This window comes from Pongo abelii, chromosome 21, assembly GCF_028885655.2.
Source record: "Pongo abelii isolate AG06213 chromosome 21, NHGRI_mPonAbe1-v2.0_pri, whole genome shotgun sequence".
Lineage (NCBI taxonomy): Eukaryota > Metazoa > Chordata > Mammalia > Primates > Hominidae > Pongo > Pongo abelii.
In genome coordinates this window covers 18687115-18710862 of record NC_072006.2, presented here as the reverse complement: position 1 = coordinate 18710862, position 23748 = coordinate 18687115, and the positions used below count along the sequence as shown (strand labels likewise).

The following is a 23748-nucleotide window of genomic DNA, read 5'->3' as shown; positions in this document are numbered from 1 at the left end:
GAAATTCTCCATAGTAGGGTGTGGACAGGTTCTTCTGGAACCTTCTGAACTAACCTCTCTGCTACAGATATTCAGAAACTGTGATCAAGTGCTCCTGGATGCCCCTGATATCTGAAGACCCCGGGAGGTCAAACCCTGTATTTTTCCCTTTTCTGAGCAAACAGGAAGTCACATTGCTTTCACAGTCAAAGGACCAGTGTCACCTCTGTGGAGACCCGGTGACTCAAGCTTGGGAGCACTGGGGAAGAGAGGCATGGCTGGGGGAGGCTGCAGTGAGGACAGGAGAGGGGAGGAGGGGGAGATGGAGGAGGAGGCCTGGGAGGGGCAGGGAGAACTAAGGCAGGGAGGGAGCTTGTAGTGGCAGGGGAGTGAAAAAAGAGATGTTGAAAGATGAGAAGTGTAGAAAGAGGATTCAGGGAGTGGCGAGCATGGAGGGGGGTGGGGCTGGGCTGCCTAAGCAGGATAAATGCACAGCTGCCTGCAGGTGTGGGCTACCTGCCTCAGGCCCTCACCCTCCTCTCCTGCAGCTCCAGCTCTGTGCTCTGCCTCTGAGGAGACCATGGCCCGGCCCCTGTGTACCCTGCTGCTCCTGCTGGCTACCCTGGCTGTGGCCCTGGCCTGGAGCCCTGAGGAGGACAGGATAATCACGGGTGGCATCTTTAAAGCAGACCTCAATGATGAGGGGGTACAGCGTGCCCTTCACTTCGCCATCAGCGAGTATAACAAGGCCACTGAAGATGACTACTACAGACGCCCGCTGCGGGTACTGAGAGCCAGGCAACAGGTGGGTGCTGCCTCCACCCGAGGGGTCCTGAGTCCCAGCCTATTTGTTTCCCAACCCTCAAGAGCATTCCCAGCAAATCAACACTGACACATTCATGATCTAGTGCTCAGATTCATTCAGATTTCCCTGATTCTCTGCTGATGGCCTTCATGCCTAAGCATGCTCCTGGGCCATATACTGCAGCCACCGTCTGTCCTCTCAGCTTCCTTTAACCTGCAGCAGCCCCTGTGTCTGTACCATGACCATGGCATTTCCCAGGGTCCAGCAGGTGTGGATGGAGACTGTGCTGACACTGGGTGGGCTTGATGCTGCTCAGGATGAGATCCAGGCCATGAGGCTCATCCTCCTCCCTGAGTCCTCTCCACAGGGGCCACACAGGAACCTGGCTCCCTGTTCTGCAGAGCCCTGCTTCCCCAAGTCACACCCCTGAGCACAGACCCTTAGGGCTAGCGGCCTTCACACTCAGGCAGGCTGATCAACCCCTACAGCCTAGGGCGGCTGAGTCCCTGCTGGGGTGGAGCATGCCTGACACTGCCTCTACCAGCTGATGCAGAGTTAGACCTCCACCAGATGAGGACATTGGTCACCCTGCAGAGCGGAGGAGGGTTCAGGTTGGGAGGGAGCTTCAGCAGGGCAACTGGGCCCAGCTTGACCTGCATCCCATGGCAGAGCAGCAAATAGTGACACAGCCTTTAGAGCTCCTCCACCTTCTCCTGGAAATTCAAAGGAATCCCCACCAGCCCTGTTTCTCCTGCAACTGTCAGCTGGGGCCCTCTCCCTGCACAGGAGGTACACTCCCTGGTGCCATGGTCCCCACTGGCCTGCATCTCCCTCTTAAACATGACAGTAACTTGGAGTGAAGCACAGGACATAGCAGACCGTCAGGCCTGGAAGCCTATTTTAGACATGGGTAAACTGATACTTGAGTGACCTCAGCAGTTCCTCCTGGTTCCAATGAATCCCTCAACCTAGGTTTCTCCACAGCTCTGCCACGTTGTGTCTGGGAGAGGCCTTGTGCAGGGAAAGGGTTCAATTCTAGTCTGTAATTGTAAGACACATAGGTGAGCTGCTGACTTTAGAAATGTAGCTTGATTCTCACGCTTGAAATGGTGGCATCTGGGCGGCCCCATTGACCCAAAATATCTGTGTGTGTGAAGCATCTCATTTCCTACTCTAAATGAAGTAATAAATCTAGGTTAAATGGAGGGAATGAGATTTTCGGAAGTTAGCTGAAATTTTGTCATCAGACAGCCTTCCTAGAAAAGATTCAGTGTTCCCTCACCCCTGAGCCACAGGTAGCAGAATTCAATGAATCCTTTTACCCAGCACAGAGAAAACAATGTTTAAGAGCAGGCATGAGGCCCAGAACGTGGCAGCTGACAGGAAAAGGGGGCTTGTGTGCCTTGTGGTGACATGTGGGCAGCTCATGAAGCCCCAAAGCAAGTCCAGTGACTCAGGCACAGCGAAGTGCCTGTGAGTGCATGAAACTGATGGGGGCGCTGTCCGTGTGTCCTGTTTTCTCATGTGTGTAGATCGTGGGTGGGGTGAATTACTTCTTCGACGTAGAGGTGGGCCGAACCATATGTACCAAGTCCCAGCCCAACTTGGACACTTGTGCCTTCCATGAACAGCCAGAACTGCAGAAGGTACGTTCCTGATATGGGTCCCAGGCCAGTCATGCACTGCAGAGTGGTGCATATGTGTCACCCTCTGCCTTCCACATGTTTGGAGGCTGTGTGTGTGTGCAGGTGGGTATGTGAGGAGCCATGTATGCACAGATGAATACATGTTCATGTACTTGTGGGGGGGTGTGCATGTAGGTGTGCATGTGGAAAGGGAAACGTGTACACACATGTGCCAGTGTGTGCAGGGAGGTTTATGGGAGCATGTGTGCCTGCGCATGGATGTGTGGGGGTGTATGGGGTTTTGTACATAGATCCATGGGGATGAGGGGTCCAAGTGAGTTTACGTAGTTGTCCATGTATGTGTAGATGGGGTGGTGAGGGAGGGAGATGATGTGTTTGATTTGCTAGGAAGGCTTTATCTTGGGAATGGTTACTAGAAGGTCAACTCTGCCTGCTTTGGGGTGTTGCCTGTTGGATGGGAAGAAGCAGCTGCAGGGCTGTGTGCTGGGCAGGGAGAAGGGGCTCTGTCTAATCCCAGGCCCTGTTAGCTGGGAAGCCCTGGACCTGCCCAGATCACCCAACACCAGCCTCTCCAAGGACCTGCTCGTTCTTGTGAGGTCTCCACTCAGGGAAGAGCCTCACTCCCCTTGTTACCATTCCCCCCTGCCCCAGTTCTTTGAGGGGGAGTTGCCCTGCCCTGGGTTCTTCCCTCTGGCCCCTCTTAGTGCTGGCCTGGGTGCTGGAGGTGGAAGGAGCTGGGGGAAGTGAGCCACCTTCCCATGTCCTGCACCCTTGTGGCTCCCAAGGCCTTGCACAGGCTGCTCCTCACAGGGCTGTGCTGGGACAGGACCCCGCAGGCTGGGGTGGGGGCCCAATGCCACCTGGTGACTTGGAGCCTTGGGAGGGGTAAAGGAACTGTCACCATTCATTCTAGTTCAGTGCTCTGGGACTCAGCAGGGTTGGGTGAGGGCCCAGTGTCTCACCTCCATCCTACTCACCCAGGCTCTGACATCTCATGGCTGGGCATCTTCCCCTTTAACTTTAACCCACACTGATTGGCCCTCTCTCTTCCCTTCACAGAAACAGTTGTGCTCTTTCAAGATCCATGAAGTTGCCTGGGAGGACAGAATATCCCTGGTGAATTCCAGGTGTCAAGAAGCCTAGGGGTCTATGCCAGACCAGTCACACTGTCCACCTCCTACTCCCACCCCCCCTGTAGTCCTCCCTCTCCTGGACTGGTGGCCCCCATGCTGGGGGAAGTCTCCCCATGTGGCTGCACCAGGAGACAGACAGAGAAGACGGCAGGAGGCCTTTGTTACTCAGCAGGGGCTCTGCCCTCCCACCTTCCTTCTTGCTTCTCATAGCCCTGGTACATGGTACACACAACCCCACCTCCTGCAATAAAACAGTAGCATCACCTCCCTCTGAGCTCTTGGCTGTCTGGGGATGTGCACACAAGCAGGGTTTCTGCAGTTCCTTTATGAAGCCTCCTTGTTCTGCTGGAGTGGAGATCAGAAGAGTACCTGGGAGCTGACGTGGCCACAGCAAGGCCGTCAGGGGAGTTGCTGGCACTTTCGGAGACCTGAGCTTCAGAACAGGGAGAGAGCAGCCAGGGGCTAGGAACCCAGGCCTTCAGCTGCAGCAGCCCCTTGTGACGGGGTCAGGGAGAGGAGGGGGCCCAGGCTGCTGCCTGGGAAACTGGGCTGGTGCTTTGGTCTGAGCTCCTGATCTGACCAGGAGGCGGGGGCTGGCTGTGTCCACAGCCAGGGGCCAGGCCTCGGTGGAGCTCACCAGGCCATAGATTCCATCTGTGCTTGCAGATTTGAGCAAACTCCAGGGACTGACCTTCTCTCATCAAACCCCCTAGACATGAAATAGATAGTGATCGACGTGTGGCTCTCTCCACAGGAAACTTTAGGCCCCTACATGGAAACAAAGTCCAGAAGTGTGTGTGTGTGTTTGTGTGTGTGTGTGTGTGTGTAACTGATTGGGAAAAATGCCACGGAGACCAAAGACAGGCAACATCAACAGAGAAAGCAGCACCTGCTGTCATCCATCCTGGGAGGGTGTGCCCCAGGCTGGGAGGTTATCTCCTACGCTAGGAAGCTTTGCCCTAGAAGAGTTTTACACATCCACATCCAGCCGCTCTTTCTCTGGACTTGGATATAAAACGAGCACTCAGGTCAGGCTTCTTGGCAGGGATGGAGAAGCTAAAACACAAATGGAAGTGACATGCAGTGGACACTCATTCCTTTCCAAAAGGATGTTTTAATTAATAAATAACATCATCTTAGTGTCAAAACCATTCTGTAAAATATTGGGTAGTTGTGCTTCAAAGAAGAAGCTACAGTCCTAAGTCCTCGCCAACCCTGCACGGCCCTTCCCTTTGCCATGTCAGGGCAGAGGGTTGCAGCCCTCAGGGCAGGTGCCTCTGGGAAGGGCTCTTAACTATCTCCCATGCCTAGAGCTGCATTGACCAAGGGTGGCTGCCATGAACACCGAGGGGGAAATGACAAAGGGGAAACTGCCCAAACAGCCCTGAGGCCAGCACCCCGTGTGCCACACATAGAAAGCCAGGAGGAGAATGTTATGGTGGGGAGAGTGGGGAGCATCTGCTTCATTTCCTCTCTACCACCACGGGATTTAACCAAGGTTTTAAGTTTAGGAAAATGAAGCATTGTCGAGGAGGCCATGAGCTGAGGAGATTTGAGTTTGGGCCTCACCTGGTGTCAGGGGGTCGGGTGTTGCACACACTGATTCAGGCTTCTGTTGGAAGAGAGGGGCTGAGAGCAGAACAGCAGGTGCCTGGGAATGGTGGTCAGGGGCGAAGTCTTCCCTGCATGGAGATCCTTATGGTTCTCTGCCTGGGGAAGGGTCTGTCTTGACATAAGCCACCACCATGCAAGGACACAAGGAACAGGTGATTTTGTGTAAAGCAGTAACTTTTCTGACATCTCTCTTCCTGGGGAAGTGGAGGGGGAAGTCTGACTCTGTAGAGGGCTTCCTCCACTATCTGGGTACCTGCCCCGAAAATCATGTAGGTTCTTTTCTATTTTCCTAAGCATTGGCTAGCTTGAGAAATAAAGGGACCGAGTACAAAAGAGAGAAATTTTAAAGCTGGGTGTCTGGGGGAGACATGACACATTGGTAGGATCCATGATGCTCCATAAGCAGTAAAAACCAGCAAGTTTTTATTACGGACTTTCAAAAAGGGAGAGAGTGTGCGAATAGGTGTGGGTGACAGACATCAAGTACTTTACAAGGTAATAGAATATCACAAGGCCAGTGGAGGCAGGGTGAGATCACATGACCACAGGACCAAGTCGAAATTAAAATTGCTAATGAAGTTTTGGGCACCATTGTCACTGATAATATCTTATCAGGAGACAGAGTTTTGAGATCAACCAGTCTGACCAAAATTTATTAGGCGGGAATTTCCTCTTCCTAATAAACCTGGGAGTGCTATGGGAGACTGGAGTTTATTTCACCCCTGCAGTCTCGACCATAAGAGACAGGTATGCCCTGGGGGGACCAGTTCAGAGACCTACCCCTAGGTGCGCATTCTCTTTCTCAGGGATATCCCATGCTGAGAAAAAGAATTCAGTGATATTTCTCCCATTTGCTTTTGAAAGAAGAGAAATATATCTCTGTTCTGCCTGGCTCACGGGAGTCAGAGTTTAAGGTTATCTCTCTTATTCCCTGAACAATTGCTGTTATCCTGTTCTTTTTTCAGGGTGCCCACATTTCATATTGCTAAAACACACATGCTGTACAATTTGTGTGGTTGATGCAATTATTACAGGGTTCTGAGATGATATACATCCTCCTCAACAGAAAGGATTAAGAGATTAAATTAAAGAAAGGCATAGGAAAGCTCAAGGGTATTGATTGGGGAAGTGATAAGCGTCCATGGAGTCTTTCCAATTTATGTTTGGAGATTGCAGTAAACATAGGCATAAGAAATTACAAAAGTATTACTTTGGGGAACAAATAAATGTCCATAAAATCTTCACAATCCAAATTCTTCTGCTATCGCTTCAGCCAGTCCCTCTGTTTGGGGTCCCTGACTTCCTGCAACACTCCACCATCTCCCAGTGTGTCTGTTTCCTAGGAGGGGAGCAGGGGACAGGGAAGCTTGAAGGTGAGCCTGTGGGTCTTCATCTTCTGGACCAAGCTGAAGGTCTGCGCTCTTCTGGAAGCTACCGGGTTTAGGGAGTAAACAAGCCTCCTGAGGGTCATGTTTTGGAAATATTGCACCCATTCTAAGAGTTCCTTTAGCAAAAATAATGTCACACATTCTTGCTAAAAGAGTAGAACCACAGAGGTTAGAAAGTACACCTTCAGCATAGACAAATCACTCTGGAAAGAGAGGTAAGTCCATTGGAGGCCTGGGAAGCAGAAACCAGTGCGGTCATTTCTTGGGCAGGTGGATTTTCAGCACTATGATCAGAGGCAACCCAGATGCCATGAGGTCTGAGGCTTACATAATTCAGAGGGTTATCTGCATGAAAAATAGCATAATATAACCAATTACAAACTAAGCACAGAAGTGAGTGTTTATTTAAGAAGAGGAAATAAGTCACAACAAATTACTCATTTTAAAGTCCTGATAAATAGTACAATCATCTGAAATTCCAGAAAAATGGTGTACATCCTAGTGTGATCAGTCATCAAAGCTGATTTTGCAAGTCAACAGACTTAAAATTATTGGCTTGTAGCAAAAAGGGAATAAATTCACAATAGCAAACCTGAGATGATTCAAAAAACAAAGCAAAGAGGTTATTATAAGACTATGGGGAGGGATTTTTGAGGCTGTAGTGATGGACTCAGAGCATAGCAGGCCTCAATGTTGGCAGCCAGTGTCAACTCTGGTCTGCAAAGTGGACCTAGGTCCTGTGTCCTTAGAATCCATAAAGTCCGGTCATATGTGGAATGTTCCATCCAGAAACCCCTCCTCTGTAGCTCTGTGCTTCTGTTTAAAGGTGGATATAGATCATCCAGGCAGTGGGATGTTCTTCTTACTCATAAGCAAAGTTTCTAACAGCCCCTGGCACTAGAGAACAATGTCTTCCACTGAGTCAGAAAGGAGTCGTCAGCCAAGGAAGAGGCTGCTTGACTTTTCAAACCTGCAGCTTGAGAGAAACATTGTTTCCGGTTCATGATATCACTGGCTTTGTCCTCATCAGTCCATCCATCCACCTTGGAGAAGAAAGGGCAGATTTACTCTTCTTTAATTTGTGTTCTGTTTACTTGCTAACATAACATTTTTATAAATTAGCTACTTGACAACAGTGTAATAAGTTATTTCTATGTTTTCATACTCAACTATTGAGTCACTATTTGCTTCATCACATAACATTGATTTTATAATAGAACTTTCTATAAATATAGCAGAAAGGTAAACCAGTCTTTCCACTCAGTTTGATCACTTTAAAATTCTGATAAATACTACAGACATCCAAAATTATGAAACAATACAATCAATCCTACTTGTGAAAATCATGGTTTGTAACATTTTCTTTCTGCTTCAAAACTCACATTGGTAATATTAGGCAAATTTGTCTGATTGTTGTCTAATATGGAAAAGCTTCCAGTTTTCTTTCATGTGAGCTCTAAGACTTTTGTATTTTCTAAATTTTCTTGACTTAAGATTGATGATCTTAAAGACTCTATTGACAATGCTCACTAAACACAGCATTTTAAAACTCTCACTGTTGCAGTGGGCTTTAAAATCTTGCAAATGTGTAATTATATACTATATTGATTACCTTATGGAATGCGCAGAAAGAGTTTGTCCTGAAAGAAGTATTTCTTCAAGCCATCTTACTGTTGGTCAAAGTTTTACACCTGTGTTGTCTGGAGCTGTGAGATTTCATCAGGATAAGAGGAGGATGGAGGCCAAGTCTGATCCATCGGGTCTGTGCCACCTCAAAGGCATACATCCTTGCTGTGAGTAGTTCACAACAGTGGTCTGCACCCTACAAGTGTGAAAATCAAGAAATTCTATCTCAAAAAATTCCCATAAAAAAATAAAACAACTTGGGTCTCACTTGGGTAAAATGAAAAACAAAATAACATATAATAAAAACAAACTGCATGGTACACAAACTATTGTTCATACCATATTAGTGAGTACATTTTCATGAGGATAACACTTTCATTTTTCACTAGGTGTCAAAAAGAGCCCAATCTTTTGGGGCCTATTGTCAGCCTTCCTAAAGACAATACATTCTGAAGAAAATTTCCTATCCCATCAAACTAAGCTTCATAAACAAAGAAGAAAATAAAACCTTTTCCAGAAAAGCAGTCACTGAGAAAATGTGTTGCCACTAGACTAGCTTTACAAGAGATGCTTAAAGGAATTCTGAACATGGAAATAAGGGAACAATACCTACTTTTGCAAGAATACAGTTAAATACATAGCTCAGAGACAGTATATAGCAACAGCACAATACATACTACAAGGAAACCAGCTGTCACCTTCACGATAGGATCAAAAACTCACATATAAATATTAACCTTGGGCCAGGCACAGTGGCTCTGCCTGTAATCCCAGCACTTTGGGAGGCAAAGGTGGGTGGATCATAAGGTCAAGTGTTCGAGACCAGCCTGGCCAGCATGGTGAAACCCAATGTCTTCTAAAACTACAAAAAATAATCTGGGCATGGTGATGCATCCATATAATACCAGCTACTTGGGAGGCTGAGTCAGGAGAATCACTTGAACCCAGGAGACAGAGGTTTCAGTAAACTGAGATCGTGCCATTGTACTCCAGCCTGGGCAATAGAGCAAGTCTCTGTCTCAAACAAACAAATTAACAAAGAAAAAATATTAACCGTGACTATAAACTGCCTAAATAACCTACTTAAAAGGCACAGATTACAAGTTGCATTTAAAAACCCAGACCCATCCATCTGCTGTCTTTGAAAAGATCTATCTCACACATAATGACACCCATAGTCTCAACAAAAAGAGTTGGAGGGAGATCTATCACACAAATGGAAAACAAAAAAGGGAGTGGCTTGCTATTTTCACATCAGATGAAACAGACTTTAATACCAAAACAGGAACTTAAAAAGGACAAAGAAGGGCATTACATGATGACAAAGGGTTCAATTAAACAAGAAGACTTAATTATCCTTAAACATATATGCACCCAACATTGCAGCCCCCAGACTGATAAACAAGAATGCCCAGGCCCACAAAAAGAATTAGTCACAGAATAATAATGGGGTACTTCAACATCCCAATGGCAGTGTTAGACAGATAATTGACATAGAAAACTAACAAAGAAATTCTGGATTTAAATTTGATTCTTCACCAATTGGACCTAATAGACATCTATAGAATACACCACCGACCAAACACAGAACACACTTTCTTCTCATGGGACCACAGAGCATACTCTAAGACAGACCACATGCTCAGCCATGAAGCAAGTCTCAATAAATTAAGAAAAGAAAATCATACTAACTGTACTCTCAGACCACAGTGGAATAAAAATAGAAATCAATACCAATAAGACAAAATGAACTAAAAATAGAAATACATACCGAAGAGAGTTGCTGAAGACACAATTTTTCCTGAGTGATAGGAACTATGGCCAGGAACAGCTATGCAGTCTTGGACTTCTGTGTGGGTGTCATTTCTGGGTGCCCCAGCCTGCCCCCTTTGTCAGTTGGGAAGTGTGTCCCACCAGTATTGAGCTGCTGGTCTGAATGGGGAGTGTGGGTCAGAGCTCCCTTATACTGCAAATAATTTGGCAAAGCAACAACCACCATCAAGTCCAAGCCTGGGGATATTTCCCAGCATTCAACACTTCAACTTGCCTGAAATAAAGGCTTGGCACCTCTCCCATTAAAAGACCTTATTGCAACAGCCATTTCTCCACTCTGCAGCAAACTTTTTTGTTGCTTACTGAAGGACATACTTACAGGCATTTTGCCCATCTGCTCACATAGATTAAGATCCTGGGTCACCCCTCCATTGCTGTGCAGACATCTTGGTGCAGAAGCACCCTCTTCACTCCACAACCAGGCATAATTTCAAGAATTCAGTACACCCCCCTCACCTGGATTAGGAATATAAGTTGCATTTCCCTTCTAATGCAGAGATCTTGGTACATCTGTACTTTTCTACTCCTCTCCAGGGCATACTTCCAAGCACTCAGTGCACCTGCTCTACAGGACTGGAACCCTGACTCACTTCTCTTGTCCTGTGTGGAAATCTTTGTTCAGGAGTGCCCTCTCTGTCATGCTCAGGGATATTTCCAGGCATGCTGATTACCCATTTACCTGGAATAGGAACCTGAGCTGCCCCTCCCTTCTCATGCAGAGATCTTGGTGCAACAGCACCATCTCCACTCCATGCTGGGCACATTCCTAGGCATTTGGAGAATCTTCTCACCTGGATTAGGAGCCTCAGCCACCCCTCCCTTCAGGTGCATAGGTCTTGAATCAGCAGCACGCACTGTGCTGCATGACTCGACATATCTTAATTCATGTGGGGTACTCGCTTTTCTAGATTACCACTCCCTTTCCAGGCAGAGAACACTGGGCAGCAGAGGATTATCCCCTCCATACCCAGGCACATCTCTGGATGTTTTGCAGCTGCCTCTTTATCTGCCCCCAGAGCTGGTGCTTGCACCTACCACGGGTGGACTTGTAGGCATGTCTGCATTCTCTGGCCCAAGCCAGCTTGGTCCCTCAGTCCAGGACTGTACAGGGAGCTCACACCACTGTGCATTCCACAGCATAGCCCATTGCCTGGGGCAACAGAAAGCATCTCATCATACACAAAGATCAAGTATATGCCCCATCTGCATCAGCCTTGGCTGGTTCTTATCCATAAGCACCACTCACTGGCTTGGAAAATAAATGGCACAATCTAATAGAAAATCTGCTGGCAGAAATGCATAGCACTGGAGAATAAGATAAGCTTCCTGAGACCTCAGCTACACTGGACATGTAAGAGGAAGTGAACCCACTCATTTGTCCCTTCACCACAACTAAAACCGATATCTAAGAAAGCCACCATACAAAGACTATCTATAACCAAGGAACATACACAGAATCTTTGACAATGAAAGCATCCAGACCCAAAGTTGAACCGTACACACCACACATTATACACATACTCAAGGGAGAAAAGGAAAAAATAAAAACATCCCTTCCAAATGAAAGTAAATTAAAAAATTAGAAATAGAGATAGCTTTGAGGATGAGAAGGAACCAGAGAAAAAATTCCAAAAGCATGGAAAAGCAGAGTATAACAATACCTCAAAAGGACCATACTAACTCTCCAGCAATGGGTCTTCATGAAAATAATGCTTTTGAAATGCCTGACAAAGAAATTAAAATACTGATTTTTAAAAAGCACAATATAATCCAAGAGAAAGTGGAAAACCAACATAAATCAGAAATACTATTCAAGTATCAAAAAAGATAGATTTTTAAATACCCATACAACTACTAGAAATAAAAAATGTATTGGTGAAATTTTAAAATCCAGTTAAAAGCTTCAATAGTAGGCTTGACCAAAGCAGAAGAAATTATTTCAGAGATGGAAAGTAGGTCTTTGAAATTAACCCAGTCAGACAAAAATAAAGGAAAAAAAATAATGATTAAAGATTCCAAGAAATGTGGGACCATATAGAAAGCATGTAAAACTAGGAGTCATACATATTTCAGAGACAGAAGAAAAAGGAAAAAAATAGAAAAATCTATAAATGAGACCAAGAAGGTAATTATATAATGATAAAGAAATTTATTTGAGAAGATCTAACAATTTCAAATACGTTTGCACCAAACATTGGAAAACCTAGATTCATAAAACAAATACTGCTACACCTAAAATAAGAGATAGATAACAATACAGTATTAAGAGGGGACTTCAGTATCCCACTGACAGAACTAGACAGTTTATTGAGGAAGAAAATCAACCAAAAAATTCTGGAATTAAGTTGAACTCTAGATCAAATGGACCTAACACATACTTACACAATATTCTACTCTAAAACTTCAGAATACACAGTCTTCTGTTGTATGCATAAAACATTTTCAAAAATTTACCATATGCTAGGCCACAATGAAAATTTCAATACATGTAAAATATTGAAATCATATCAAATATCTTCTTGAACCACAGTGAAATAAAAATAGAGATCAACACTAAGAGGAATACTCAAAACTATGCAAATACATGAAAATAAAATGATCTGCTTCTGAATGACTGTTGGGTCAATCATAAAATTAAAATCCACATCAAAAAATTGTAAATGAATAAAAATAAAGATAGAGCTTGCAAAAATGTCTGAAAAACAACCAAATCAGTGCTAAGAGGGAAGTTTATAACACTAACTGCCTACATGAAAAAGATAGATCACAAATAAGCAACTTAACATTATACCTCAAGAAACTTGAGAAAAAAGAACAAACCACATCAAAGACTAGTAAAAGAAAAAAAAAATAATGATCACAAAAGTTCTAAATGAAATTGGGACCAAAAAAAAAAAAGAAATGAAGTTAGTTCTTTGAAAAGACAAACAAAATCAATAGACCACTAGTTAGGTTAACCAACAAACAAAGAGAGAAGATTCAAACAAGTGCAACCAGAAGTGATAAAGGTGTCATTACAACTGATACAACAGAAGTACAGAAGATTATCACAGACTACTCTGAGAATCTCCATGTGAACAAATGAGAAAATCTAGAAGAAATAGATGGATTTCTGGAAATATACAACGCCCTAAGTTTCAACCAGGAAGAAATAGAGATTTTGAACAGACCAATAATGAGTAATAAAATTGAATTAGTAAGAAAAAAAAAAAAAAAACTCCCAACAACAACAAAAAATCTAGGACCAGATGAGTTCACAGCCAAATACTATCAGATGTACAAGACAGAACTGCTGCCATTCTTACTGAAACTTTTCCAAAAAGGGAATCTTCTCTAATTTATTCTATGCAGCCAGCATTGCAATGATACCAAAAATAGACAAGGACATAACCAAAAACAACAACAACAAAAAAACTACAAACCAATATATCTAATAAACATAGAAGAAAAATCCTCAACAAAATGCTACCACACTAAATCCAACAGCATATCAAAGACATCATACACCAAGATTGAATGGGTTTTATTCCAGAGATGCAAGATTGATTCTACATACACATCAAAAAAGAGGATTCACCACGTACACAGAATTAAAAATAAAAATCATGTGATCATATCAAAAGATTCCAGAAAAGGCATTTAACAAAATCCAGCATCTCTTTCTAATAAAACCCTTACCAAACTAGGCATAGAAAGAACATACCTCAAAATGATAAATGCCATATATGACCAACCGAAAGCCAACATCATTCTGAATGAAGAAAAGTTGAAAGCATTTTCCCTGAGAATAGGATTAAGGTAAGGATACCCACTATGACTACTGCTATTCAACATACTACAGGAAGTTCTAGCTAAAGCAATCAGGCAGAAGAAAGAAATAAGTACATTCAAATTGTAAAAGAGGAAGTCAAATTTTCTGTTTTCTTTTATGACATGATCTTATACCTAGAAAACCCTAAAGATTCCCCCAAAGACTCTTCAATTTGATAAATTTCCTCATGAAAGTTTCAGGATACAAAATTAATGTACAAAAATCAGTAGCATTTCTACATAACAATAATGACCAAGCTGAGAACCAAATCAAGAATTCAATCCAATTCATAATAGCTACAAAAAGTAATACAATTCCTAGAAACACATTTAACCAAGGAGGTGAAAGATCTCTACAAAAAGAACTACAAAACACTAAAGAAGGGAATAATAGATGGCAAAAATAAATTTTTAAAATCCAATGCTTATAGATTGGGAGAATCAATGTCATTAAAATGTCCATACTACCCAAGCTATCTACAGATTCAATTAAATTACTATCAAACTACAAATGTCATTCTTCATAGAATTAGGAAAAAAATCCTAAAATTCATAGGAAACCAAAAAAAGATTCTTAATACCTAAGGTAATGCTAAGCAAAGAGAATAAAATTGGAAAGACCACATTATATTGCAAGGCTGTAGAAATCAAAACAGCATGGTCATATTGAAGAAATAGACACACACTGAAAAATAATGCCACACAGCTACAGTCAACTGATCTCTGACAAAGTTGACAAAATTATATAAAGGGAAATCATATTCGATTCAACAAATGGCACTGGGATAATTGGTGAGCCATATGTAAATTCACAAAACTGGCCTCTTACCTTCCATCACATACAAAAATGAACTCAAGGTGGATTAAAGACTTAAATGTACGAACTGAAACTAAAAAAATCTTAGAAGACAACATAGGAAAAACTCTTCTAAATATTGGTCTAGGCAAGGAATTTATGATGAAGTCCTCAAAATAAAATGCAATAAAAACCAAAACAGAGAAATGAGACTTAATAAAACTAAAAAGCTTCTGCAGAGAAAAACAAATAATTCTCAGTAAACAAACAACCTACAGAATGGGAGAAAAGATTTGCCAGTGGTGTGTCTGACAAAGAACTAATATCCAGACTCTACAAGGAACTCAAACAACTCAACAAGAAAAACTAGAATAAACCCATTAAAAAGTGGGCATAGGGTATGAACAGACATTTTTGAATAAAAGACATACAAATGGCAAATATATGAAAATGCTCAACATAATTAAATATCAGAGAAATGAAAATTAAAGCCGCAATGCCATACCATCTTATACTAGTCAGAATGGCTATTATTAAAGAGTCAAAAAATGGCCAAGTGCAGGTTCATGCTTGTCATCACAGTATTTTCAGAGGCTGAGGTGGGTGGATCACTTGAGCCCAGGCATTCAAGAAAAGCCTGGGCAACATAGGGAGACCTTGTGTCAACAAACAAGAAAAAAAATATCCAGGTGTGGTGGTGTGGGCCTGTAGTCCTTGCTACTCAGGAGGCAGAGCCAGGAGGATGCCTTGAGCCCAATAGTTTGGGGCTGCAGTGACCTATGATCATGCCACTGCACTTCAGCCTGGGCAACAGAGAGAGACCCAGTCTAAAAAAAGGTCTAAAAACAAGATGTTTGTGTGTAATTAGTATGACTTCTATGGAAAACAGTATGATAATTTCTAGAAAACTAGAAATAGAACAACCCTTCAATCCAGCAATTCCATTACTGCATATGTACCCCACAAAAAGAAAGAAATCATTATGTAAAAAAGGCTTCTGCATTTGTATGTATGTTTATTGTAGCACAATTCAGGAAAGCAAAGTTGTGAAATCGACCTAAGTGTCCATCAACACATCATTGAATAAAACAATCTGGTAGATATATACCATGGAATACTATTCAGCCATAAAACTGAATGAAATTATGACTTTTGCAGCAATGAGTATGGAACTGGAGGCCATTACCCTTACTGAAATGACTCAGAAACAGAAAATCAAGAACTGCATCTTCCCACTTATACGTGGGTGCTAAACCATGGACATGGACTTACTGAGTGCAATGATAGACATTGGAGGCTCCAAATGGTGGGCGGGTAGAATGAAGGTGAAAGTGAAATGCCGCCTATCGGGAACAATGTAACTTCTTTGGGTAATGGTACACTAAAAGCCCAGATTTCACCTCTTCGCAATATATCTATGTAACACAACTGCACCTGTACCCCTAAACCCATCAAAACTCTTTAAAAAATAGTCTTAAATAAATATATTTTATATATCATACATCCTAAAATTCAACAATGTGTAGCCAATCATTACCCACTGTTATTTTTGTCTACCAATGAGAATTACTGATCAACAACTTTTGTAATCATGCCTTCTCTTCATTTGTACTTTTTATTCCTTAAAATCTTGAGTTTCTTGTTTGTTCTACAGAGCAGTCCCCAAGGCAACTTGAAAGTGTGTCCTGTGCGCCACTCTTGCTTGATCTCTGTGCTTAAATAAACTCTCTTTTGACTGGAAAAAAAATTAAGAGAAATGAATGAATGAATGAATACAAAAATAATTTCAAAACTAACTGTACAGTGTACGCAGAAGCCTAACACAAGACTCTTAATGTTTATCTTAAAATTAGTTATTAAAAGTCTCGATTGTTTTCTTTTTCTGAATATAGAAGATCAAAGTGAAACCAATAGGTATATGGACAATACTTGGCTATAAATCTATGAAATGAATGTTGACAAATTATACCTTTTTAAATGAGGAGAATTATACAGAAAAAAAGTCAACGCATAGCCTATAGTAGATGGGCAATAAATGTTGGTATGTAGTGGAAAATGAATAAAACCCTTGTTTTACAAAAAGCATAGGATGTCCTATAAAATTAATGGAAGATCCTCCTTCCTATTTAAAAATAAAGCAAAGTTTTAAAAGGGAAGAGAATTCTAAAGAAATTGTAAAGATTGCATGTGCTTTGTTCCCAGTTTATTGCTTTTCCTCCTTACATATCTTCTTCCTCTCTTTTTAATTCTCTTTCTCCTTCTCTTGCTCTTCGTAAATAATCAAATGTTTCTGCCCTCATTTTATCTATATCTTGATTGTCAAAACCAGAACACATACCTATAAGGCAAGCACGATGGGTAGGAACACAATGTCCAATCTTGGGAAAATATCTTAATCTTTCTCAGTCTCATTTCTTTTATCTTGAAATGGTGGCATCAGTCAGGATGAGCTGGGTTATGCTGTAGTAACAAAAAAAGTATCAGAGACTTAAGACAGCAACATACTATTCCATTATTGTGACTGCTATTTGTATAGATGCCCTGCATGTGTGTCGGGGGTGCTGTACTATGCTGTGCTCACTCTGGACCCCAAGATGATGGAGAAGACACCCTCACAACAATATCGGGGCAAAAGCAATGAACATCATCTTTCCACAAGTGCAACTGGAAGTAACAGATGTCACTTATTCTTCTATTATATTGACCAAAGCAGGTCATGACTACAACAAACTCAAAGGAAGAGGAAGGACAATCCGTCTTGTACATATAAGAAACAGAAGCACTCAAGGGACAGCCCAAATGACTACTACAAATGGCCACCCAATCACACCAGGCAGATGTCTGTGCATCTGCCCATAGCACTAGGGTACCAGGCAAGTAATAGCACAGCTCAGATCCCAATTTGTCCCTGCTCACCACCTCCACTTCCCAAGATATTTTGGACATAGTGAACCAGAAACCAAATAATAGAAATACAATAAAATACAGTAACCTCACAGGGGGATGGCTCATGCCTATAATCCCAGCACTTTGGGAGTCCAAAGCCGGTGGATCGTTTGATGTCAGGAGTTTGAGAGCAGCCTGGCCAACATAGTGAAACCATGTCTGTACTAAAAATACAAAAATTAACCCAGGCGTGATAGTGTGTACCTGTGGTCCCAGCTACTTGGGAGGCAGAGGCAGGAGAATCGCTTGAATCCAGGAGTTGGAGATCATGCCACTGCCCTGAGAGATCATGCCACTGTACTGCAGCCTGGGTGACACAGTGAGACTCCATCTCAAAGAAAAAAATATATATATATATGTATATATACAGTATCCTAAAAATGTCTTAAAGTACACAGAAAAACATTTTACCCAGCTTTGGGCAGTTAAGCTTCACCTAGGCAGAATACCTTGATGATCACTTGTGCTTTTCACCCACCTCATCCACCAAGATGCCAAGAATATTTTGCCCTGAACCCACTTGGAACTGCCTGGGTGCTGGCATGTGGCTTCGGGTTGCCTCTGTTACCCAATTCCTTGTTTCATGGAAGGGAATGAGCTTCATAGCACCTGTGATTAATTTTCATCTTTACCTTATTTTACTTTTGGGCCTCCAAGCTAATGATTACAATTTTCCTTGTCTCTCATTTCCTTTATAGACATTTTAACTTTTCTGTGTGATTTTTTAAAATTACATAAAGCTATTTGCATTTTGTTCCTGCAACTTCTATAAAATGTTTCTCTTTTAATTATTCAAGAATATTTGTCCATAAATTCAAGTTGCTAATAAAGATTTATGGAAAATTTTCAGGCTTGTCATAAAATAATTTTGTCCTCTTCTTGTATTCTTGAGCATGTGCCCTGTGGTAGACACTCGATTGGATGCTCAAGAAATCAAGGAGGAAGATCTGAGTCTTCCACCATCAATGGGTGTCAGGTCTGCTAGACAGAGAAGTGGAAATCAGAGGAGAGAATAGGGTACTGGAGAGCACAGAGAAGGGCACCAAACCTACAGTGAGAGTGGGGGAGGAGGACAAGCTGCCCACATTCCTGAGTCCTTTCTACCTCAGCACCAATCAGCCCACTTTCCATTTGCCATCATCTGTACCCATTTACCTGTGCAAATAGCCCAAGTAAGTGCAAAATAACTAATTCCCTGGTATATTCTCCAACAATGACTGACACCAACTGACATGTCAAACACAATCTCCCAGAAGTTCCTAGCAGAAATGAGCCACATAGCAGTAGCCTGACAGCTCATGCTCATAGTATTGACCACCTTCTCATCCGTGTTTCATTTCCTCACTGTCCTAGGAGTGTACCCTGTACTTGCAATTGAATTCTGATTACAAGGTCTCCCTCTGGGTAGCCCAATCTAGACAGTCAAATTTATGGAGAATGTAATTTCTGTGGAATCACAAAAGTTGAAGAGGAATCAATGAGGAGACATAGGGGAATGGAAATCCAAAACAGAGCCTGGGCCAAGACACATAGGTGTGAATAAGTGTCAAGTTCCGTATGAGGAGGGAGGATCCTGGACTTTCAGGGGTTTCAAACACTGAGCTCCATCTCAAAAGCTATCAAACTGGCCCCACCATAGAATTTGCCAAGTATCCAAAGGCATTGAGGACTGGGGACTGCTGGGACATCTAACCTCATGCCAAAATCATGAAACCAGTCTGCATGGGTTAAAAGCCTGTTTCTTCCATTTATAAGCTGTGCGACTTTGTAGTACTTGCCTCTCTGTGGTTCAATTTCTTCATCTCTAAAATGGAGACCGTAATAGTAACTACTAAGTAGTTATGTGATGCTATAATAAATTATTGAATGTTATGTTCATTGTAAGGTGACGTTATTATTATTAGCTAGTTTTTGTTTGTGATTCTCTCAGTGATCTCTGAAAGGAACACCACATAGGGAAGGAGACTCAGTCCTTGCTCTACAGGACCTCATGGACTAGTGGGGACAGAAATATACACACAAGTAAGAAAGACTACGAGAGGAGGATGATAAATGCCTATAGTGAACATAAAAGTGCTGTAGGAGACCAAAATCAAAAGGCTCACATGGACCAGAGAAGGATTTATAGAAAAGGTTCATATAGACCTGAACTTCAGAAGCATGTTATATTTGAAGAGGCAAAGATTTAGGATGGATGGGGAGCTACAGGTGCACTTTCCAGAAGGGCAAATTCATATAAGCTTGGACAGGATGTGTCTGAGAACATCAAGGAAGTCCAGCTTCTCTAGAAGCCAAGCTAGGTGATGGGCAAAAGTTGGAGGGCAGCCACAGAGGGCAAGTTTCCAGGGCTTCATGTGGCAAGGGATATGGCTTTCAGAAAATTTGAGAACCAGAAAAACAGAATCTAAGGGTGCATACCAGTGGACCAGTGAGGACTTCACTGTGGATGTCCAGACCAGACCTATCTAGACAGGATCCAGCAATGTGGGAGATGAGAAATAAAATAAGTCTTCTATTTTATTGATTTCAAAAGAGTTCTGAGACTAGAAGGCAAGTTATCATACTCTTCTATCATGTTACACAGGCAAATACCACCTTCTTTTTCTGTATAAAATATAGAATCAGAGTGACTATATAATCACACGAGGTAGATAAAGGCCAGAACACAATGTCCAATGCAGAGTAACTGCTGACATCTGGCAGTGACAGTGATAATGTTGATGGTGATGATGATGGTATTGTGGAGGTGGAGATGGTGATGGTGGTGAAGATGCTAATGATGATGCTATAGCAGCGGTGGTGATTGTGGCGATGATGATAGTAATGGTGGTGATAGTGATGGTGATGATGGGAATCGTAGTGGTCAATTTGGTGATAATGGTCATAGTGTGGTAATGGTAGTGATGATGGTGGCAATAATGTTGGTGATGGTGGTGGTAGTGGTTATGATATGGCAAAAGTGGGGATGGTGATGGTGGTGGCCATAATGGTGGTGGTGATGATAATGGAGGTGGTGATGATAATGGAGAAGGTAGTGCTGATGGTAGTGATGATGGTGGTGACAGTGGTGGTGATTATGGTGATGATGATGGTAATGAAGATAGTGATGTGGTGATGATGGTGGTTATGGTGGTCATGTTGATACTGGTAACGGTAGTCATGATGATGATGGTGTTACTGATGAAGATTACCATGGTGGTTGTGGGGTGATGGTGATGGCAATGGTGGTGGTGATTGTGGTGACGGTAATGATGATGGTTGTGGTGGTAGAGGTGATGGTGATGTTAGTAGTAATAGTGATGGCAGTGGCAATAGTGTTGATAATGATGGTGTTGGTGGTGATGGTGATGGTGGTTGATAGTGATGGTAATAGTGGTGATGCGGGTGTTGATGATAATGGGGATAATGATGCTGATGGTACTGAGGATGATAATGGTGATGTTGGTGGAGATAGTGATGGTGACACTAATGATGATGGTTACAGCAATGGTGATAACGGTGATGCTGATGGGACAGTGGTGATTGTGGTGATGATAATGGTGATTGCTTGAATGGAGATGGTGGTGATATTATGTTTTATGGGAGAGGATGAAGCTATTTGGAGCAGAACATAAGCACCAGGCTGGAGCAGGTACCAGTAAGAGAGTTCTACTGTCTAGAGATTTATCAGGTCAGGACTCAGGTGAATTTTCTCTGTAGACTCCTCATTGTGGATGGAAAACTGTGTCTGTCACAAATGGATCATGTGTTCCTGTTACCACAGGAACAAAAGTAGATTTTTCCCTGGCATTCACGCCTCTGATCTCCAGAAGGGACCATGAACAAGAAGGAGATGGGAGATGGGTAGCTTTAGTAAAGGCGGAGAGGAGGAGAGTGAACTGTGAGATCAGTGGAGAGGGGGAAGAGTGAAAGGGAAGAAAGAAACCAGACTTGCCCCAGAGGTGTCCACATGTTCATCACCCACCTTAAGGGAGTCCCTGTCTTCTGAGAAGGTCCGTTCTGGGCCTGTCCAGCAGGACCCAGGGAAGAGCTGTAGGAATAGGAGGCTGTGCCATCTACTGGCCATTCCTCTGATCAATAAAACCTTGCACACCCAGGTAGCCCAGAGCAGCAAAGACGGAGCCAAGCAGAGGGGCCTCTGCAGAACCCGTACAGCACTCAGGGAATGTTTAGTCTGTAGAGCTTCTTCCTTCAAGACAGACCCTATGTCGACCCCAGGGCCACCTTCAGAGCCTGCTCCCCAGGGTGAAGCTGGAGTAGAAGGTGCCTGAGGGACTGGTCATCCGTGGGTGAATGCTCCCCTCTGGTGGTCACTATAGTGAAGTGGAGGATGCCGGCCCCACCTTACAGAGGTTCTCTGCAAACTCAGGAACTGAGCAGGATTTACAGGGCAGGTGGCTGTGGGCACAGGAATTGCCCTGTAGCTTTGTGTTTTATCTGCCACCTTGGAGGATTCTCTTCATGATGTCATCTTCACATGTCATATTTCAACATATTGTCCTCTTCTTTGTCGTGGGGTAGGAAGATTGCCGCTCTGCGAGACTCTTCCCACCTTAGTTCCCACCTTAGTCAGACACCCTCCGTCTCTCAGAGGTCAGCCACCCACCCACTCTACCAAATCTGACACAGCCCAGGATCCTTCTCAGACACCTTGCAAGCCATGGATTATAGACTCTGTGTTCCTGTATTCCGTGCTTTTTTAGATTAAGAATTGCACATGTTAATTTTCCAAATATGGTTGGCAAAGTTTAAAATTGACTATCACTGTTTCATAATGGAAAACCAGGTGGTACTGCCCCACATGAAGGCCATGATGAAAGTTGACAGGTACCCTCCCCTGCACTCTCATAAAACCTGAACATCTAGGCTGGATCCAGGGAGTAGCATTTGAGATCCACAGTCCTACATGCATGACGTCCCAACAATCTGTGAGGACAGCTCTGGATTCCTCCCCCAAAGCCCCAGCCCTGACAATCTGCTCATCCTCACCTCTGCCTTGGCTGACTAACCATCCTGTGACTTACTCAGGCCCGGGCTGGAGTTCCATTCTTTCCTCCCCACTGCACCCTCACCCCAGCCCTCAGCAAGTCCTGCCCCACTGCCTCTCACAGGCATCCTGAGTCTCCTATGCTCCACCTCTCGGCCACTGCACAGGGCCAGGTCACTGTCCTCTCTTTCCTGAGCAACTGTCCTCCTGACTCTTCTCCGCCCTCCCATTCTCACTGAAGAAAAGCCCGTTCCTTCCCTGTGGCCATGACAGCCTTCTAATAATACAAAAGGTGTCTGGTCATGTCCTGGTAAAACCTTTCAAAGGCTTCTCATTTCACTTGGAGTAAAATAGAAATTCTTCAGCAAGGTGTGCAAGGTCTGGCAAGAATTGATATCTGCTCATCCACCAAACGCAGTCTGCTTACCCCTCTTGCCTGTCGGTCCCTCACTCAATTCAGGAGCTTCCACAGGTTAGGATCATTTCCACCTAGGGGTGGGTTTATGATTTTCTTTGCATTAAACATCACTCTTGTTGGCTTTCTGCAGCTGGCTCTTTCTCCTCCTTAAAAGTATAGCTCACATGTTATTTCCTCAAATCAATCCTTCCTGATTATTCTCTGCAGTTAGAATTTGACTTGGCCACCCATTCGTTGAAGGCAATATTGTATCCATCTCATTCTCTGTAATGTGTCTGTGCTTCTCATAATCCTTGGAATGTGGAGGAAACTCAGTGTGCATACTGGATGAACATGCCTTTATGGGTGTGTCAGAGACTTTCCCAGTGTGGATAAGATGATTCCATGTGGGTAGCTTGCTGGCAGCCCCAGTGAGGTGATGATGACTCTAAGATGACTTGCTAGAACTGCCATTTCAATGGCTAGAGTTGTAATTACTTTTGGATCTTTTGAAAAATTGTAAAATCTTGGAAGGAAATATCAAAATGCAACTGGGGAAGGATAAGAAATGACCCTGGGGAGGCTGGCAGGAAGCACAGAGTGTCCCAGAAATAGAGTCCTGGAACCCAGCCAGCAGAGCCCCCACCAGCAACACTGTCACCCTTTCTCTAGGTCTTCTCTGTGACAAGCAATTTGGCAAGAACCTCTTACACATCATGATTTTGTTCTTCACATAGTCCGAAAATATAGAGCGATTCTTTTTCTGATGAGAAGATAATTCCTGTCAT

The 23748-nt window shown here is 43.3% G+C and overlaps 1 protein-coding gene and 2 long non-coding RNA genes across 3 annotated transcripts; 1 reads left to right on the top strand and 2 right to left on the bottom strand.

The window, feature by feature from the left end:
• Window positions 1-498: 498 nt before the first annotated feature.
• LOC129052277 (cystatin-SA-like) lies at window positions 499-3837 on the top strand. Its single transcript, XM_054542377.2, has 3 exons — window positions 499-784; window positions 2317-2430; window positions 3490-3837. Exons 1-3 carry the CDS (start codon window positions 560-562, stop codon window positions 3571-3573), a joined length of 423 nt encoding a protein of 140 aa, XP_054398352.1. The 5' UTR covers window positions 499-559; the 3' UTR covers window positions 3574-3837.
• A 2762-nt stretch (window positions 3838-6599) lies between these two features.
• LOC134760784 (uncharacterized) lies at window positions 6600-10125 on the bottom strand. The gene is made up of 3 exons (XR_010138758.1): window positions 9963-10125; window positions 8178-8387; window positions 6600-7608 (listed from the first exon to the last, which is right to left on the bottom strand). It is a non-coding gene; the product is annotated as an uncharacterized LOC134760784 (long non-coding RNA).
• Window positions 10126-16167: 6042 nt separating this feature from the next.
• On the bottom strand, window positions 16168-23281 carry LOC129052276 (uncharacterized). The gene is made up of 4 exons (XR_008517254.2): window positions 22991-23281; window positions 17781-17907; window positions 16969-17090; window positions 16168-16365 (listed from the first exon to the last, which is right to left on the bottom strand). It is a non-coding gene; the product is annotated as an uncharacterized LOC129052276 (long non-coding RNA).
• Between the last annotated feature and the right edge of the window lie 467 nt (window positions 23282-23748).

Coding starts and splice junctions, on each gene's coding strand:
- LOC129052277 (XM_054542377.2), top strand. CDS start 560: ATGGCCCGGCCCCTGTGTACCCTGCTGCTCCTGCTGGCTACCCTGGCT. Junction 785..2,316: donor TACTGAGAGCCAGGCAACAG/GTGGGTGCTGCC, acceptor TCATGTGTGTAG/ATCGTGGGTGGGGTGAATTA. Junction 2,431..3,489: donor AACAGCCAGAACTGCAGAAG/GTACGTTCCTGA, acceptor TTCCCTTCACAG/AAACAGTTGTGCTCTTTCAA.